Source organism: Gopherus evgoodei, chromosome 22, assembly GCF_007399415.2.
Source record: "Gopherus evgoodei ecotype Sinaloan lineage chromosome 22, rGopEvg1_v1.p, whole genome shotgun sequence".
Lineage (NCBI taxonomy): Eukaryota > Metazoa > Chordata > Testudines > Testudinidae > Gopherus > Gopherus evgoodei.
In genome coordinates this window covers 9760228-9780595 of record NC_044343.1, presented here as the reverse complement: position 1 = coordinate 9780595, position 20368 = coordinate 9760228, and the positions used below count along the sequence as shown (strand labels likewise).

The 20368-nt window shown below is 51.5% G+C and overlaps 1 protein-coding gene across 1 annotated transcript in view; it reads right to left on the bottom strand.

The window, feature by feature from the left end:
- Nucleotides 1–20368, bottom strand: part of LOC115638731 (tyrosine-protein kinase ZAP-70) — a 45089-nt gene that overhangs the window by 2382 nt on the left and 22339 nt on the right. Inside the window, exons 2-12 of the mRNA XM_030540681.1 lie at nucleotides 15198–15653; nucleotides 10218–10378; nucleotides 9657–9795; nucleotides 9193–9274; nucleotides 7447–7487; nucleotides 5972–6026; nucleotides 5132–5312; nucleotides 4041–4247; nucleotides 3287–3479; nucleotides 1083–1223; nucleotides 445–557 (exon numbers count right to left, since the gene is read on the bottom strand). Of these exons, the coding sequence (XP_030396541.1) occupies nucleotides 445–557; nucleotides 1083–1223; nucleotides 3287–3479; nucleotides 4041–4247; nucleotides 5132–5312; nucleotides 5972–6026; nucleotides 7447–7487; nucleotides 9193–9274; nucleotides 9657–9795; nucleotides 10218–10378; nucleotides 15198–15599 (1715 nt within the window). The 5' untranslated portion in view covers nucleotides 15600–15653. The remainder of the gene's footprint in view (nucleotides 1–444; nucleotides 558–1082; nucleotides 1224–3286; nucleotides 3480–4040; nucleotides 4248–5131; nucleotides 5313–5971; nucleotides 6027–7446; nucleotides 7488–9192; nucleotides 9275–9656; nucleotides 9796–10217; nucleotides 10379–15197; nucleotides 15654–20368) is intronic.

Here is a 20368-nt window from a genome sequence, read left to right as displayed (position 1 = left end):
CTCGCCCTGAGGAGCTGCTATGTTAAATCTAGAGTCGCCCAAGGCTGTTTTGCTTTGTGTTGTGGTACCTAATGACTGATCAGCTAAAACCCTGTCACAACCCTCCGACTCTTGTCAGTTTCGTTTAGGGTCATCCCCATGCACCTGCTGACCACAGATGCTGCAGCCTGGCATGGTGGCCTCCTTGGAGAGGCTGAGACAGTTTCGGAGACAAAGAGCCCTAGAGGGGCTCTGACCTCCTCCAGGGGAACTGCAGGTCAGGGCAGGGGAAGGAAGGAAAGGAAATAAGCACATCATTCATCACAGACCCTGCAGCCCAAGCCAGGGGGAGATCAGGACAGGAGACACCCACACACACACACACACCCGCCACCCTGCTGCAGACAATGTGCCCAGTCCCAAGCGGGGGGGCCTGCTCCGGGGATTAGCTGGGGAAAGCCTTACTTGTAGGTCCAACACTGCTGCATCAGCTTGTACATCTCGGCCGGGCAGTCTGCTGGGCACTCCATGCGCTTCCCTTGCTCTATGAAACTGATCACCTCGGGGCCTTTCATTTTCTAGGGTGAGTAGGGAAGTGTGTTAATGACCCTGCCCTCCCCACCAAGCACGGGAGCTGATGGGGCGGCTGAGAGAGGGCAGGTTAGATATGCCCCCGCCCGGAGGGCCCTTTTCACTGATTCTATAAGGAGCTAATGGCACTGGGCGTGGGCCACCTCCTGCGACGACACTGTCGGTAATCACCGCACCTTGCGTTAGTATCTCACGCCTGCCCTGGCACAGGTCTGACCTCATAACCAGGCCAGCACCCTGCTTTTCGGCAGTGTAGCAGGGACCCCCTCACCGTGACTGGGTGATTACTTTGGCTGGCCTCCTGCCCTGGGAGGAAAGACATCCCAGAGTTCGTTGCCCCGCATACCCCTCTGTCCGCCTTCCCTGTGGCTACTCTCTCTGCTATGGGACTGCTCCCCGGCAATTTGTGGGATGCACTGAGACAGCGGGGCTGGGGTGGGAGCACAGCCGAGGAGCCGCCCTTGGTGAGTAAAGCGGACTCTGAGCCAGCAGCGTGTCCTCGTGCTGCTCACCTTGTATGGTTTCTGCCCGTAGGTGAAGGCTTCCCACATGGTCACACCGTAACTCCACACATCGCTCTTGCTGGAGAACTTGTGGTACAGGATACACTCTGGCGCGTACCACTTCAGGGGCCACTTTCCAGCCGTCCTGGCCTGCAGCAAAGAGACGGAAAGAAGGGGGTAGCTTACCCAGCAAGAGTCTGACACGCTGTCATGCCCCGAGCCGGAGCGCCTTGTCTTGGGTCTGCCTTGCCATACCTGTCGGTCCAATGAGCTCAAGACCTCTTGAGTGACGGTTCACTGCCAAAGGCAGATTCAAAGGGCCTAACTCCAAACCCTGGATGTGGGCAACTCCAGCAGGTCAGGGAAGCAGTGGATCATGACCGGAACCAATATCCAATTTATAGAATAGAAGATTAGGGTTGGAAGGGATCTCAGGAGGTATCTAGTCCAACCCCCTGCTCAAAGTAGGACCAACCGCAACTAAATCATCCCAGCCAGGGCTTTGTCAAGCCTGACCTTAAAAACCTCTAAGGATGGAGATTCCACCACCTCCCTAGGGAACCCATTCCAGTGCTTCACCACCCTCCTAGAGAAATAGTGTTTCCTAATATCCAGCCTAAACCTCCCCCACTACAACTTGAGACCATTGCTCCTTGTTCTGTCACCTGCCACCACTGAGAACAGCCGAGCTCCATCCTCTTTGGTAGCTGAAGGCTGCTATCAATTTATGAGTTGGCCCCTATCACTATACTGGGATGAACCAAAAGCCCAGGTCTGAAAACCTCTGCACTTTGGGCTGTTTGAATCCGGATCGGCATCCAGATGGTGCACTGAGACCATCACTAATTCAAAGCTGAGCTATCCGAGCTGGGTCCTTCGAGCAACCGCCTTTCTGGCTCTCCGGGGGTAAGTCTGCCCCAGTGTCATATGGGGAGAGGGATCTGTTTGCCAGAATGGATGGAGGATGAAAGTAACATGAAGTTCTGTCTGTTTCTGAAACGGAGCCTGGGAGCCGCCCGTCCTCCATATGACTAGTGAGCTGTTTATAGAGCCCCAGGGTGTCCTCTGGGACCCCCTGCATGCAGAATCCAATCCAGATCCCTATTTCCCCCAGAAGGCACACTCTGGAGGCAGCGTTCCAGCCAGGAGCTATGCCTGTTCTTGATCTATAACGCCTATCTCAGGGTGGGCGGAACAACAGCGCAGGGTCTCCTGCGCAGCCTCTTGGATGCTCTCCAGATTCTGAGGTGTCACCTGGCAGATGCGTGTGCCACTAGGTTAAAAACACAACACAACACACACACACGCTGGGAAATGAAACTGGGACCTGAGCCATGTCTGGAGAAATCACTGTGCGAATGGTGCCACCCTGTGGCAACCACACCCGGCTGTGCTGGCAATTGTTATTTACTATCTCTAGTGTGGGGGCCCCCCTTGGGGAATGGGGCTCCTTGTGCTGGGCACTACAGAGACACAGAACAGAAAGCTGGTCCCTGCCCTGACGAGCTTCCATCTACTCAGCATCGCTCCTTCTTCCCCTCGCTCTCTGGCTTCTCTGCTTCGCTCCTCCCTTCTCCAGCAGTTCCACATGGCTACAGTGAAAAGAACCTTCTCCCACAACTCCACCCCATCACCCACCATCCCTGCCCCACCTTTGGGGCCCTCCTCCCTTTGTCCATGAGTATTTCGAGCCCCTTGTTTTCCTCAAGGCTCAGCAGAGCTCCCTGCTGCCAGCATCTCTGCTCTTGTTTCTTACTTCACCCTCCCCCAGCCTCTCCTGCTACATACCTAGCACCCCCCACCTCTTTCAGATCCCTTCACAGACCTCTTCTCTGCTGTGTGTCTTTCCTCTCCAGCATTGTGCATCTTCATTCGTACCCTTGATCCTTAGCCTTCCACTGTACCCATCTGTGTTGAATTGTATATGCCTTGGGGCAGGGACCAGCTTTCTGAATGTTTGCAAAGCCCCTTGCACAGCTATGGCATTATATAAACAACAGGCATGAGAAGAACTTGGGGTGATCACAAGGCAGAGCTCCTGGGAATGGCTCTAGGTCTCAGCAGCAAGCCGGAAAGGTTCAGGTCACAGGGTGTTCTGGGTGAGATGCGTGCCTGGCTTCCGTTAACAGGTGGAATGAGGGGCATGGACTCCATCCGGGCTGACTCTGTAGATATAGCCCGGTCCGTGATTCCTCTGCTGTGCTTCCACTCACCTTGTAATAGCTGTCATCAGCTGCAAGAGCCTTGGAGAGTCCAAAGTCACTGATCTTGGCATAATGCTGGTTGACTAGCAGGACATTTCTGGCAGCCAGGTCTCTGTGGACGAAGTTTTTCTCCTCCAAGTACTTCATCCCAATAGACACCTGGTGCATCAGCTCCACAACATTGCTCACTGGAATCTCCTCTCTGGGGCAAAGGAAAGAGAGGAGGATACAGCAAGAAATCCCTGGACAAGTAGAAAACTGTCATTACCATGGCCCTCGGAGCTTAACAGCCACAGTAAGCAGTGAATTTGGACTCTCCTACTCTGGAAGCATCAGCCCTTAGTAACCAAAGTAAAAGAAAATCTCCCATTAGCTATTTGCAGTACAGGGCCTGTGACACACAGATGCATAGTTCTGGTTAAACACAATAGAAGACCATGATATGTGCACACTAGCAAGTACAATACTTTATCGAGCTGTTCCACTAGCCAGCCAATAGATCCTCCACCACCAGCTTGCTGACGGTCACCCCAAATGTGTGCCAAGAACCCATGTATTTCCCCCCACCCAGCCTACAAGTGCCACAGCCAGACTATTCTAGGAAAGTTTCAGAGCACTCTCTAGTGTTTTATCGGGACTCTTTTCCATATCCCTCCACCTTCAAAGCAAGTCGTCTGCCGTTACTGTGAGTCTGATGGGACGGTGCCCGGAAGGGGAGATGAATCAGCCAGCCATGGCTATTCAGTACCCCAAAGAAACTCACCTCTTGGAAGACAAGAACTTATTGAGGGGTCCGCCCGAGGCCATCTCCATGACCAACATCAGGGACTCTGCCTCACAAACCCCGATCATACGGACTATGTAGGGGTTGTCCAACTGGTGCATGATCTGTGCCTCCTTCATCATTTCATCCTTCACGGCCTTCTCATTGTTGCTCTTCAGGACCTTGATGGCCACATCTATCTGCTTCCTAGCCAGGGGGCAAGAGGAGAAATGCACATGGGGTGGGTTAAGCTGCAGATGATGGAGCATATCACAGCCAGTAACATGATCAGCGAACAGTGGTACTGTTTAAAGCGGGTGGCTCAATATGCTGTATCTACAAGGCCTGGGGTAATAATGATATTATTAGGGCATCTCGTTCCCAGTTATGGTCGTGGGCTACAGGTCTGTGAAGCCAGGTTGTCGCAGATTAACTCTGGCTGAGGTGCTCCTGCAGCAGTGCCCTTGGGGAACCCTATTCGAGTATGCAAGGACAGGAAACGGTAGCTAAAGAAATAATGGCAGCAACTGAGGGAAAAATTCTGTCTCATACTGTGCAATCGGGGGCAGTTAATCTCTTCCCTCCCCCTTTCTAAAGGCACCTTACAAAGCAGCATTTCACAGGTGGGGAAACTGAGGCACAGAGAGAGGTGGGACCATTTCCAGGGTCACATGGGGAGTCAGTAGCAGAGCCAGGAATAGAAACCGTCTCCTCCTTCTTGATCCCATACCCCATCTAGCGGATCAAGGTGCCTTCCTTAAAACCATGAGCTCCCCCTGTGAATTCACATCTGGCCGGCAGACACCTCCGGTACTGGCAGTCAATGTGCGAGTTCCCATCGCTGGCTTCTCCAATGCGCCCCACATTCCCCAGTGCACATGAAGTCGCTGTGGCACCTTTCACCAGGAGCTTTCCCATGCACACCCCACCCCCTCCCCCATCAGCACAGACACTCCTGTCTCCACCCCATTACAGCATCTGCTCTAGCCCTGGACCCAAACTCCCCTGCCCTGGGAGGGGTTTGACCCATCTCTATCCTAGGCTCAGTCTGAACCATGCTCCCCTTCTCATTCCTTTTGTACAGTGCTTACTTCCGCATCTTGTAGACTCCTTTCCTGACGCAGCCGAAGTTCCCTGACCCCAGCTCCACCTCGTCAATCATCAGGTGGTCCCTCTTCAGGAAGAGCTTCTTGTCCTTCAGCTCCTCTGGGTCACTGTAGGGGCTTTCATAGACGCTGGTGTCCATGGGCAGGAGGCGCGATTTCCCTGGCCCTTCCACAGGAGAACAAGACCAGGGATCGGTCACATGCCCCCTGCCAGAACTCAGAGCCTCCCCGTTCCCTCTGGCCACTGTCCTCCCTGTGCTGACCTTCCAGTTCCAGCCTCCCTCTCGGTCACCTCCCTTGGCTTGCCAGCCTGTGCTGGTCCCTCCCAGCCCTACTACTGGGTGGAGTTGGAGCTGCCAGTGCCCCTACTACCCCGAGCCCTGGTCCTAAACACGCTTACTGTGTGCACGGCTCCTCACACGTGAGCAGTGCCACTGAAGTCTCATTACGCACGTGTTTGAGTGTTTGTGGATTCGAGCCCACCGATAGTAGCGAGGCGGGGGAAGCAGGGACAGGACTGGGCTCGGCTAGGTTTATTCCTGGGAGCGACCGTTTTATAGCATTCATGCAAGAGGTTTGGGGCCCTGGGAAACAAATGGGACCTTTGGCTTGTCCTAGGGTGCCTTGAGTGCGATGAAAGCCTTGTAGCACCTCTCTTGGCCAGAAGGTGGTGCTCACGTGCCAGGCATTGTGCATAAGCTCGGTTGCATTGTAGCTGTAGGTACATGCGGCACCACTGGCTGGTGTCCCACAGCTCGGCTGGCCTGGGGCGCCCTCTCCTGGGTCTGTACTGACGGGAAGGGAGGCCCCTGCAGCGCTACTCACCTATGGGCTCCGGGGTGTATCCATCTGTGTTCAGAGCCCCCAGGTGTCTCTGGGCCTGGGAGAGAAACAGTGATCAAGTAAATGATGCATTTAATATAAGATGAAGGAAACCATAGGCATCGACTCTGGGAAAAAAATACCAGCCACAGCTGTTTGGCGGTGCCCCTGATTAGCTGATCAAGGTGCTGCCAAACAGCTGATTGGCAGCTGCGGGAGGGGCTTGGGGGAGGGCAGTAAGCAGGAAGTGAGTGGGGGCCTTGGTAGGGTGACCACATGTCCCAATTTTATAGGGACAGTCCCGATTTTTGGGTCTTTTTCTTATATAGGCTCCTATTACCCTGCACCCCCATTCCGATTTTTCACAGTTGCTGTTTGGTCACCCTAGGCCTTGGGGAGGGGTCTCGGGGAGAGCTGCAATGGGAGTGGGGCAAAGCAAGAGTGGCGCACCCCCTGGGGAAAAGAAAAACTCAGTGCCTATGGGGGAAACAATTGGGGTGAAGGGTGGGACCCTCCAGAACCAGTGCCTTCCCATAATCCCTATGGCTTTATGAGATCACTGCCTTTGGGTGCCCACTCGCTGGCTGCTGCATATGCAGACCTTTCTAGCTAGCAGCATCTGCTTGGGGAACACGTGCACCCTGCCTATACCCCAAGGAAACAGAGAGAGGGCAGCCCCATCCATCATGCTGTCCCTTCCACCCCACACATAGTCTGTAGAAGGAAGGGGGTGGGGAGGAGGGATCCAGGCCACCATCTCAACGCTGGTAAGGAGCTTCTCTTTCTCCTCCGGCCATGGCTTGAGTGCACCCCCAGGGCAGATGGGCCTGAGCCAGTCTGGGATCTGTCTGGTGGGAGGTACTCTGCTGCCAATCTGGAGTCCAGCTCTGCCCCAGTAACTCTATAGATCCTGCTCCTAGTGCTGAGGGAAGTGGATGTACCTAGGTGGATTCTTAGACACAAAAACTGGAAGAAAGGGCGAGCTGTTTGGAGAGTCGAGTGCACCCTTCTGTGACGAATCGTCCTTTATTAGCCAGGCACTGAGACTCACGTACACGAATGCCCAGTAGCGCTGAGAGTCCCTCAGCCCCCCAGTGTGTGTCTCCCACCCCAGAGTCCTGAGGCTGCCTGCAGCACTTTGCAGTCAGAAAGGCAGAGAAGCAGGGGCACAAAGATCTGCCTGAGTGTAACCAGCCTCTGCCAGGCAGACCAGCCTGGGGTTGAACTGGACTCCCCAAATTACAGGCCCACATGTTGCATGGCAGAGGCTTGCTTCCATCTCCAGCTGTAGCTGTGCCTGGCCACTCCCCCTTCCCCCTCTGCCCCCCAGGCGGGAATGGCCGCAGGGTTAAGCTACCCGTATTACATTCCAGTCAAGTCTCTGCCTTTCAGAGAAAGGCAGGATTTTCTCCCTAGGTTAAAGGCAAGGACATGAGAAGCTCTGGAGGGACGGAGAGAAGAGACAGCCTCAAACTTACGCTTCCAGAGGGGTGGGCTGGCGGGAGTGGTGCAACGGTTGCTGAAAATCAGGAAAGAGATGTTAGCTCGCTGCCCTGCGCAAAGATCTGGGCGCAAAGGGGGTTCCATTCACCTCTGTTGCCCAGGCCTGATTCCACCTCGTACTGGGGGCTCTTCATACTGCTCTGACAATGTGGGGTCAATGAGGAAGAGGCCCCCAGACTCTGGTGTGGGTGGGAGGTGATGGGTGCATGGAACCCTGTGGCTAGTAGCAGGGAGAGCGAGCTCTGCCCCATACTGCAGTCCAGAGAACAGGGCACTGATCTGAGACTGATTAGACATGGTCCTGATTTGGGGGGCCCAGCTTAAGACACCTTAAAGGGGCCTGATTTCCAGGGAGTGCTGAGCACCTGCCCTCTGAAAATCAGACCCTTTCAAGCTGTCTCAGGTGGGGGGCCCAAAATCATGAGCCACTTTGGAAAACCTGGGCTCTCCTCCCAGCTCTGCCATTGTCTCGCCGTGACCTTAGACAAGCTCCAGAGGCCAACGTTGGCCTAACTGACCACTAATTCTTGGCCGACTTGGGACGTTGTGGCCCTGATTGTCCAAGGTGCTGAGCGCCCACATTGTGTGTCCCTCCCGACCAGAATGGAGGCGTATTGATTGGGTCCAGTGGGGGGGAGCTTGTCCTGTTGCTGCTCAGACTGACCCCGCTGGGGGGATAAAAGGCCTTAAGATTCCAGGGCTGTCAGTCTGGCACCGCTCCCCAGCAGGAGATTCACTCGGCTTCTACAAAAATGGGACTAAACCAGCCAGGGAGCGACAGAAAAGAAGCAAATACAAAATAAGCCTCTTCCCTTCCCCTGCACACAGAGCCAGAACCGTTCCACATGCTTGGCAGTGGATCAGCAGGCATGGGGCAAACAGAGAACCCTTGGCCTTCCTGCTTCAATGAGGGCACTGGGTGACTGATACCTCAGCGTGGAAATGAAAGCCAGTGACTGGGTCCAATGGTGCTAAACCAATATACACCAGCTGAGGCTTTGACCCCCTCTGTCCTATCTCTGGATCTGGCTTCATCATCGCTGTCTTCCCTATCTTTGTTCATTTCCACCATGTACAGCTTTGCGCAACAGGCCACTCATAGGGAGGGACCTGTTTTGCCTTCATCTGAAATATCGCCCCCCTTTCAGCAGCAGGCCAGACACTGCCCTAGACTGATGCGGGGGCTGGTTTGCTAAGGCAGAAGTTGGATAGCAGAGGAAAGCAGTGCTTAATGTGGAGTGAAACCGTCAGGGGAGCTGTCCCCCCAGCCATGGGAGAGGAGGGGAGTTGTGAGAGCTGAGCTCCTACCCTCTGTTAGCCCATATCGTAGCCCCTGGCCAAGACGGGGTGACGCTGCGCTGCAGTTTAGCAAGAGCCAGGAGAGGCCAATGCCGGAGCCTGCTATGAAATACGCCCATGTCGCAACTCCTGTCCCCGAGCAGATCAAGGGCCTTTTGCCCAGTATCCTCTGTCCAACACTGGCCATCGCCTGATTCTTCAGAGAGAGAGATGTGCAAAAATCCCAGAAAGAGACAGTTCGGGCAGGGGGCGGGACACTAACTGAGCTGGTCTCAGTGATCTGATTTAATATGGCAGGAAGCAAGAGAACAGCGGGGCAAATCTAACAGAAAACCGAACGAACCCTGGGGCTACCGTAGATCCCCAGTATGAAGACGAGGTTTGATGTTCGCAGCTAGTCCTGCCCTTAAGAGTCAACTCACCTGCCGGCATATTGGGATTATGGCAGCTTTCCTTCAGGAAATATATCAGTCCATCTGGCTTGAGTTTCAAGTACTCCACCAACTGGGGGAGGAATCGGGAAAAGGAGAGGGAGGAAAATCACTGCTTTGTTTTACAGGCAACATTTGTGGTTTATGGTAACTATTTCTCTTAGGTCTGTGGCAGACAGGCCCCATTAGCCCATTAATTCCTCTAGTCTGTCTATGTCCTCGGGACCCTCTTTGCTCTGTATTTACAAACCCTGCTGGCTGGGAGAGGGATTTGGGTTGTTACTATACAAAGGGAAAGAGAACAAGGACAAAAGGAAAGCCGGCAGGACTAGAGCCGGTTGGAACATTTGCAATTATATGAAATGTGATTGAAGCCAAAAGACGGAGACAAGAGCACTCTCCTTCTCCTGACTGGAGGGAGGGGAGGCTGGGGAGAGTGTCCCGAAGCATCATACCTGCCACAGCGTGTCAAACTTGGTTCCCTCGGGGATGGAGTATTTGCCGGACTTGTCCTGGTCGATGCGGTAGTGATACACTGTTTTCCCATAGACAAGGGACAGCGCGTAGGTGCCATTTTCCTTCCTTTCTCGCAGTCTGGGTGGGAAGGAGGAGGGAGTCAGAGTGGCTGGGTTTGGGGCTCGCCCAATGAAATCACCATGCGTCCTCACAAGGCTCCTATACCAGAGCTCTGGGAAAGATCACCCCCTCCCACATGGGTCACATCCTTCCATGGGAAAGTGGGATTTGTTTCCCCGTGGAACAGGCCAGAAGCCTGGTTTCCAAATCCTGGGGCTGTCACATCTCCTGGATGGGTACTAATCTCAAGGCAGAGACCCAGAGCACCACACTGGTCCTGTCCTCGCCGATCTCCCAGCACAGAACTGTGACATGGGCTCAGCTGCTGGCCCAGCCCTGACAACACCTTGCTCTACATCCCCTCAAGCAAATAAGGCGTAACAGGGTTGGAGAGGTCACAGTAATCAGAGCAGGTATCTCCCAGTGCTTTGGATACTCACAGAAATTTTCCATCAGGCTGTGCTCCAGAATAGAGCCTGCGTTCAGCCTCCTCCCGAGAGATATTACTGTGGTACCAGGGCATCTTCTCATGGGCAGTGGTGGCAATGAGTTTCTCGACCTGAGGGGCCTGGCTTATGATGGCCTGTTCGAGGGCATCACCCTGCAAGGAAGCGAGAAGGGAGACCATTCTACCTAGCTACCGCTAGGCACCATGCCAGCTGCTGCAGGGCAGCGCTGGTTTTTATTACATCCTCTTGGGCAGGTAATAGCGACCTCTCAGGAGACCTCAGAATCCCTCTCTTGGTCACCGATAACGCTCTGGCTGAAGGCACCACTGGAGCAATGCTGGGCTGAATTCTGCTCCCATCTAAATCCAGAGTGACTCCATCATCCAAAGATGTCACTGTCCCTCCCACCCCTCGCCACTCATTGTGGGAAAGGGAAGAGAGCTCACCGACTTGCAGGTGAGAGAAGCAGAAGGTCATGGTGGCCTTTAGAAGAGGACTATTCTTAGATCACAAGTCTTGGGGTCTGTCTTCCATTGTCAATCCAGAGCCCTTTTAAACTCTTTCCTGGGTGCTCTGTCTCCCTTTACTTTGCTCCCTAGTCCCTGTTAAGAGCAATGTAATCTTGAAGCCATTCACAGTGCACGGCAAGTTTATGGCTCTCACAAATGTATGGACAATTACATTTTCTTATTTGCCTGTAGATGGCACACTTTATATTAATGACCTGTACTCGCATGGAAGCACCTATATCTCCTGTGTCTGAGGATTTGTCTATGCCACTGGCCAGATCGACGGCAGTGATCGATCCCGCAGGGGTCGATAAATCGACCACCAATTGCTCTAGCATCGACTCCGGTACTCTACCACAACGAGAAGATCGATCTCACCCTCTCCTCCCCGTAGTTTAGGCCAACCCAAACAGGCCCCAGCATGTGCATAATGCCCATCCTGCCAAACCTCTCTACGACTGCTCTTGGATTGCACCTGGTGGCTACCAGAGCACGAGGTAAGAACCCTGGGGAGCACTGCAGCTTTAAAGCTGGGAATCTTTCCCAGCCACCTTCAGCATTTATTGATTTCTGATGGGCAATGGGTACCCAAATCTCCTAGGCAATTTTGCCACCCCACCCTCAGAGCATATCTTTTCATTTTTAGCACAATGAGGTCCTGGTCCAGGACTGGGGACCAGGCTCCTAGGTAGTATGATATTTCTATTAATAATAATCACATAGACAAGCCATTGGTTTGGTGATGCCTTTCTGTTGCAAGGCAGGGTTGCCAGTTTTGGTTGGCCGTATTCCTGGAGGTTTCATCACATGACATAATCTTTAATTAAAGATTAATTCCTGGAGACTCCAGGACAATCCTAGAAGGTTGGCAACCCTATTGCAAGGGCTTATTTCTGTTAGAACAGTGGGTAGGACCATATTAACTCTTTGAGGCCTTAGTTTGTTCTCACACCACTGTCAATCACAGAATTACTGCATTGAAGTCTAGACACTTATACCAGTGGAAACTGGCAAGGAACTTCAGAGGGACCTAACCAAGCTAGGGAAATGGGAAACACAATAGCAGATTAAATTCTTTGTTACAAAGGCGAAGTAATGGACATTGGAGGGAATAATATGAACTGGGTTCTAAATTGACTGAATCAACTAAAAGAAAAGACCCCGGCATCGTAATGGATAGTTCAGTGAAGACCTTTGCTTAATGTGGACCAGAGGTTGAAAAAAGCAAAATTTCTAAGATGCAGAAAGAAGGGGATGGAGTGTGACATTGAAATTACTGTAATGCCATTATACAAATCAGTGGTGCAGCTGCGTCTGAACTAGTGTGTGCAGTTCTGGTCACCAGGTGACATTCTGTACCTTGGAGGAGCACCATGTAACCCCATATTCCTCATTTATGTGTAATTGTGATCTTACATATAAAGCAGCAAAGAGTCCTGTGGCACCTTAATCCATCTGACGAAGTGGGTATTCACCCACGAAGGCTCATGCTCCAATACGTCTGTTAGTCTATAAGGTGCCACAGGACTCTTTGCTGCTTTTACAGATCCAGACTAACACGGCTACCCCTCTGATACCTTACATATAAAGCAGGCCTTGTAAGGTATCAGGAGAAAGATTATGACCTGCTGAAAGTCATTTCTCCATCCATGTGTGTATATCCTTAATGCATAGGAAGTTATGAGAATTGTGTTGTATGGTGGTCACGAAAACATGCTGTAAGTTGGGGAATCAGCCAGACATTAGCTCCCCAGAGGCAACAGCAAGGGAAGTAACCAAGGCCCAAGTGGGGTATCAATCAACCCATCAACAACAATTGTCCAGCAAGGGAGCTACAATGCAATGACTCACCTGCCCGAGGCCAAACCAGGGGAATTGCTCAGCCTTGCGTAGAGACTTAGCAAGGCCCACCCAGTCACATCTGGACTTGTGTTTTCCAAGCACATGGACTAAAGGTATAAAACAGACACAGTGGAAGCATACTGGGCCTATTCTCCTGCCCCCACCTACGCTGCAAGCAGCTAAGACACTGAGAAGATAAGACTCCAGCAGAGGAGGTTGGCCCAGGTTTAAGGAACAAATCTGTATATTAAGGGCTGCAATATCCAGTGGGGTGAGAAAAACTGCTTCATCTAGTTGCTGCCCAGTCTAACGGGGTTGAGAGGTTAGACTGAGTGCTTGTATTTTATTTCTTTTGGTCACTAGCTCTGACTTTTTGCTTATCACTTAAAATCACTTAAAATCTACCTGTTATAGTCAATACATTTGTTTAACTTTATCAGTGAGTTTTTATGAAGTGTGTAGCAAATCTGCTCGGGTTTGACAAAGGCTGGTATAGGTCCAGTTTCCAGTGATGAAGTGGTGAACCAATTAATAAATCTGCACTGCCCATCTGGAGCAGTGCAAAACGGTATATTCCTGAGGTACAGTGCTGGGAGCTGGGGGGATTTGGCTCTGGTGCCTTTCTCTGTGTGATTCATGAGTGGCTCTGGGAGCATTCATGCAATCTAGCTGGGTATGGGGCTCCACATGTGGCTGTGCTGAGTGATCATAGCGCCTGAGGAGGTTGCTGCTGGTCACTAGCAAGGCATTGTGGGAGACAGCCCAGGCTGGAGTGAATCCAGGGGGCAGTGGTCCCACAGTCCCAGGCTGCACCCCAGGGAACCCGTCACACACCCCATCTAAAAATAAAATTAGAGGAGGTTTGGAAATGGGCAACATGTTCAGGGGCGTGAAATAGTCTAATATGAAGAGAGACTGTAAAATCTGGTACTATTTTCCATGGAGAGGAGGTGAATAAGATGGGATGTAATAACGTATACAAAGTATTGGATAATAAACAGAAGGTAGAGAGGAATCTTCTAATCATCCTCTCTTGGTATACAAGAACAAGGGGACGTTCAATGAAACAAAGGTGTCAAATTTAAAACTGATAAAAGGCAGTATGTCTTCACATTATTATAATTTGCCTGCGGAACCTTCTGCCACAAGATCTCATTGAGGCCAAGAGCATAACAGATTTCGAAAAGGGTTTGGAAATGTCTATGGATAACAAGTACATCCGCAGTTAAATTAGACAGAGGGTAAAATTAGGTAAAGGACATAGGTTATAAGGCATAAGCCAGTCAGTCTGCCTGGGGGCTGGGAGAAGTTACCCATATGAGCAGGTTATTTTATAATTGTCCATTATGGAGTTTACTGCATCTGCTCTTGTGGAGGTTCTGGTCCCAGTCACTGTTAGAAGACAGGACACTGGAGCAAATGGGTCATACTAATAATTAATATAATACTTCTTTACTAGCACTTTTCATCAATACAGCTCAAAGCACTCTACAAAGGAGGGCAGTAGCATTATCCCATTTTATACATGGGGAAATGGAGGCACAGAGCTGTGACGTAACTTTCCCACAGCAAGCAGCTGGCAGCACAGCAGGAACTAGAACCCAAGTGGCCAGATCCCAGTCTGGGGCTCTGTCCACGAGGCCAGACTGCCTCTCTCACTGATAGAACCTATGACCTATAAAGCCCTAAATGGCCAAGGACCAGCCTACTTAAGGGATCTCTTCTCTCCCAATGCCATTCTGCCACAGCTGTAGTCAGCAGGGGCCTGCGGGCTGGATATCCCTCATTGCAAAAGAGAGGGGGTGCCTGACAGAGAGGGCCTAGAGATTTTAGAACTTGCTTCCCTCTTTGGTCTGAAATAGCCTGAACTTGGTAACCTAGTTGACATGTTGCAAAAGCCGCCTGTTTGTGAGGATTTGGGGAGGAGGCTTGTGGTGTGCTTCCTGGAGGAGGAAGGGCAGAAAGGGGTCCCTGCGGACGTGATCAGATTAATGCTGCTGAGTTCTAAACTGCATGTACTGTTGTGTGGTCCATTGCCAAGAGCCTTGGACAGGTGTCATTCCAGTTATTTCATAATTGGAATAAATGGATATGTAGCTAGCTCTGATTCGATACACCAGTTCCTGCGTTCACAAGAAAAACTCCCCGTGACTTCAGTGATGAAAGAACTGAGGAAAAGCAGAATAAACATCTCAGGATCTGGCTCTGTACATGTTCCGTACAGCACCCGGGAAGCATAGCCAACTTGGGCTGAGTGCACAGTAGCCAGGCTAAGGACACTGGGACTAGCCCCCCTCTCTTATCCTGTGAGCTCTGCAATGGCCACCCAGGACAGACAGGCCCTGTCTTGTTAAGTTGGAGCAGAGGAAGAAAGGAATTTGAAGGCACAGGCAAAGGATCAGAGCTATTTCTGCAGAGGGAACTGGAAAAAAGGAGGAAGATTCAGTAGGGCTTTTCCAAATGGCAGGAGCCCCAGTTGTGTTGAGCATGTGGAAAGGGGTAGAGAAGAGTCAGTGTAAGATGAATGGAAGAAGGAGGAGCTGAGGGACGTTGTGACCAGCAACCGCAAGTCCCCCCGGAGGGGTCTGAATACAGCGTTTGCCTTGGGACCAGCTAGTACCTCCAATTTCCACGTCTGCCGGATGTACTCGCGCACCATGTTGTCCCGCATGCTGTCGAAGACGCCGGGCTGGAGCGCCACACCGCTGGGCCGGTTGCAGGGCTTGCGGAGCGTGCAGCAGAGCCCGTCGGCATCCTTGGAGTAGAATTCGCAGAGCTCCTCCGGCCCACAGTGCGCCTTGCCCCCCGCAATGGCATATGTGCCGTTCAGCTGGCGCTCAATGGGGTAGTGGTAGAACTGCAGGTTGTGCACCATGGAGAGGACGTAGCCCCCCAGGCTCCGCAGGCACTGGCGCAGCAGGAAGAGGCCGTCCGACATGCCCGCCAGTTTGAGATACTCCTCGGCCTCCGACCGAGAAATGCTGCCGTAGAAGAAGGGCAGGTGGCTGGCTGCATCCGGCATCTCGTACGCTGACCAGGGCTCCTCAGACCTGCTCAGACACTCCGTGTGCTGGGTCTAGGGAACGGAAGCAGAATTCCTCATTGAGACATTGCATTGCAATGCAGCCATGGACAAGGGAAACTATTAGCAGACGACCCCTTCGGAGTGCAGGGCCTGTGTCACCATCTCCAGCCATCTGCCCACAAGCCATTACCGCAGGGTCAATTAAGAGAATCTAAGGCCAGAAGGGAGGATCCTAATCATCTAATCTCCTTTCCTGCGTAACAGGCTAGATAATTCTACCCTGTGATTTGTGTATCACCCCCCTAACTTCTGGCTAAGCCAGAGTGTGGTTTTTAGAAAGACATCTGGTCTGGAGTTAGAGATTTCAGGTGATGGGGAATCCACCACATCCCCTAGTGAGCTGTTCCAATGGTTAATTATCCTCACTGTTAAAAAATTGCAGCCTGACATTGTCACTGGATCTAGTTATGCCATTATCGTCTAAATTAAAAAGCCCCCTACTACCCAAAATCTTCTCTCCGGAGAGGTTCCTGTAGATCATGATAAAAGGAAATACCGTTTTTTGCAATGCATAATTGACCTTTGGAACTCACTACCTCAACCTACTGATCTGCCAAGAGATTAACAGGCCTTTAAAAAAGTACTAGACAGTTCTGTGGGTAGTCAGAACATTGACAGTTCCACTAGACAGGATACAAGTTTATAAGGGATATAAAACACTGATGCTTCTCATCGACTCATAGACTTTAGGGTCAGAAGGGACCAATATGATCATCTAGTCTGACCTCCTGCACAAAGCAGGCCACAGAACCCTACCCATCCACTTCTATAACAAACCCCTAACCTACATCTGAGTTACTGAAGTCCTCAAATTGTGGTTTGAAGACCTCAAGCTGCAGAGAATCCACCAGCAAGTGACCCATGCCCCACGCTGCAGAGGAAGGTGAAAAACCTCCAGGGCCTCTGCCAATCTGCCCAGGAGAAAAATTCCTTCCCGACCCCAAATATGGCGATCAGCTAAACCCTGAGCATGTGGGCAAGACTCACCAACCAGCACTCAGGAAAGAATTCTCTGCAGTAACTCAGATCCCATCCCATATAACATCCCATCACAGACCACTGGGCATACTTACCTGCTGATAATCAAAGATCAGTTGCCAAAATTAAGCTATCCCATCATACCATCCCTTCCATAAACTTATCAAGCTTAGTCTTAAAGCCAGATATGTCTTTTGCCCCCACTACTCCCCTTGGAAGGCTGTTCCAGAACTTCACTCCTCTAATGGTTAGAAACCTTTGTCTAATTTCAAGTCTAAACTTCCTAGTGTCCAGTTTATACCCATTTGTTCTTGTGTCTACGTTGGTACTAAGCTTAAATAATTCCTCTCCCTCCCTAATATTAATCCCTCTGATATATTTATAAAGAGCAATCATATCCCCCCCCCCAGCCTTCTTTTGGTTAGGCTAAACAAGCCAAGCTCTTTGAGTCTCCTTTCATAAGACAGGTTTTCCATTCCTCGGATCATCCTAGTAGCCCGTCTCTGAACCTGTTCCAGTTTGAATTCATCCTTCTTAAACATGGGAGACCAGAACTGCACACAATATTCCAGATGAGGTCTCACCAGTGCCTAGTATAACGGTACTTGTATAACCTCCTTATCTTTGCTGGAAATACCTCGCCTGATGCAGCCTAAAACATACTTCTAGGCATAATCCAACCGCCAAGTGACAAGGGTAAAGAAGAAGATTTTCCTATCTGTTGCTGAATTTTTTGCATCTTCCACCAGAGTATCTGGCAGTGGCCCCTGTCAAAGATTGTTCATTAGATGGCAAATGGTCTGGGCCAGTTTGCCTAGTCCTCTGTGCTTATCAACCCAGAAAAAGCTGTGACTCCAGTGTGACAATCCATCGTTGCAGATTGGATTCCGTACAATTCTTCCGCCCTTTTCAAACTGGAGTCTGCAAATGTGACTGGAGGCCCCTAGACTCACGGCAGAGTAATACCAGAAAGGGACTTACCACCTATCCCGGTAGAGCCAGCTCTCAGTAGGAACCCAATGCATCATGTCACACTGCCGGCTGAGCCTTTGACAAGTCTCCTCCACCAATGAGCTGTTATCTGCGCTATTGGTTTTGGTATCAAGTTATCTAAATCCCACCCACAGACCAAGGTCAGTTTCCATTAATTAACGGAAATACCAGTGAGCTCCAGGAGGCGCACCGGTTCCCTGGGAGCTGACCTTTGGTGAGGATGTAGCGTGACATGAGAAGAGCTGAGCTGGCGTCTTCTTTCCACAAACATTTCGGTCACATTCAAAATACAGTCAACCTGACTCCTTGGGTCGCTGGGTCTGGTCTCTGCTCTTCTGCACACATTCTTTATTAATTAGTAGTAGTAGTCATAGTATCATAGTGCCCAGGAGCCCCAGTCAGAGACCAGGACCCAATGGTGTTAGGGGCTGTACAAACCCAAAACAAAAAGACAGTCCCTGGCCGATAGAGCTGATCGTGTATCAGATGAATGACAGATACAGACAGACCGACAAGATTTTAAATTGTCCCAATGGCCAGGCCTCTTGGTCGACTGAGGGACAGACCTATTGCACATTAAAGGCTGGCACAGAAAGGACCAGGACTTAGATGGTCATATGGCATTCTGAGTTGGGCTGGCCACACCCTGGTAGTGTGTGGCCTAGGCAGGGACTGTATAAATGACACACACTAGTGTAGTGGTTTTCAAACTGCGGGTTGTGACCCAGTACTGGGTCACGGAATGGAAGGCACTGGGTCATGGCAGCTCTGGTCAGCACTGCTGACTGGGCTGTTAAAAGTCCTGTTGGCGGTGCTGCGTGGCTAAGGCAGGCTAGTCTCTACCTGTTCTGACACCACGCTGCACCCCAGAAGCAGCCAGCAGCAGGTCCGGCTCCTAGGCAGGGGGGCCATGGGGCTTCATGCGCTGCCCTCACCCTGAGCACCAGCTCTGCATTCCCATGTTCCTGGCCAATGGGAGCTATGCAGGATGGTGCCTGTGGGTGAGAGCCACGCAGAGCCGCTTGCGAGCCTCCACTTAGGAGCCGGACCTGCTGCTGGCCGCTTCCGGGGCACAGAGCGGTCCACAGTGACAGGACAGGCAGGGAGCTTTGCTTAGCACCCCCACTGCGCCGCTGACCAGGAGCTGCCCAAGGTAAGCCAGCGCCCCAATTCTCTACCCCAGCACTGAGCTACCCCCAAACCCAGAGCCCCCTCCTGCACCCCAAACCCCTCATCCCCAGCCCCACCCCAGAGCCTGCACCCTCAGCCCAGAGACCTGACCCCCTCCTGCACCCCAACCCCCTGCCCCAGCCCAGAGCCCCCTCCCAATCCCTGAACCCCTCATTCCTGGCCCCACCCCGCGGCCCTCACCCCAGTGCCCCAACTCGCTGCCCCAGCCCTGAGCCCCTCCCACAACCCAAATCCCTCATCCTCAGCTCCATTGGGTTGCAGGCATCAACAATTTTCTTCAACTGGATCATCAGAAAAAAAGTTTGAAAACCACTGGCCTAGCGTATGTGGAATGGGGATGGAGGAAGATTGCTGGAGAGATGCCATCCTGCCACAGCTCTCCTGCTTTGCTCAGGAGCAAGGCAAGGAGATGCCTGCCCAGGGAGCTGGATTTATGGCCACCAGCTTTTTTGACCTATTTGTTTTTTATCTGCCTGAAGCCCAGAAAGGGCCATCAGACAACCGAAGGGGAAAGCAGGCTGAGCAGAGGAGGCGTTTTACCATTGCAGGAAACCACAGCAGGAAACAGTCAGGGAGGTTTGCAACTTGGGTACAAGCCGTAGATTAAACTGTGTCAGGCTCAGCAAAATTCAGCTTGCGTTGTGAAGCCCCTTTAACCAAATGCATGAAATGGGAGGATACAGAGATTGGAGGGGCAGGAGATCTGAGTTCAGAACACAGGAATTGCTGGACCGGTTCAGACCAGGGTCCAACTAGTCCAGTATACTGTTACCAACCGTGGCTGATACTAGTTGTGTCAGAGGAAAGTGCAAGAAACCCTGCAGGAAACAATTATGGACTAACTCGTCCCTAGTTAAATTTACCTCCTGACCACTAATAGTTAGGGAGTGAATTAGGCCCTGATGCATGCAGGTTATATCCCTTCCAAAGTTTGTGTTTAATCTTTACTATTATAATATAACTATGGAAATTGTTGTATGCAGTGGTGTGGTAGCCGTGTTGGCCCCAGGATATGGGAAATGTTTGTTATCTCTATACATGTCCAGTCCTTTTCTCAACCCTGCTAAGCACTTGGCCTCAAAGATATTTTGTGGTACTGAGTTCTATTCCTAACACTGCCACTTGTCTCACCATGTGACCCTGAGCAATGATCTTAGCTGCCCCATGCCTCAGTTTCCCTCTCTGTGAAATAGGTACAGCATTTTTGTCCCCATCTTGTAGTGGTGTTGTGAGGCTTTATTTATAACCCTTCATACCAGGCAAGCACCTGTATGGTGCTAGGCACTTTCAACTCCCCCTGACTGCTAAAATCAGGCCCTGATTTTTCAAGCAGCCTCTAAATGTTGGGTGGCAGTTTGGGCCTGATTTTGCAGAGGTGCTGAGAATCCCCACATGCCTGAAGTGTCTCAAGTTGAGCATCCAAAAAACAGAGGCACCCAAAATCAGTGGCCACTTTAGAGCATGTTGGATTTCCTGTGCGACGTTGCACTGAGAAAGGCCTCTCCCCCACTTAATTAGGGCTGATCAAAACTGCAACCACATTT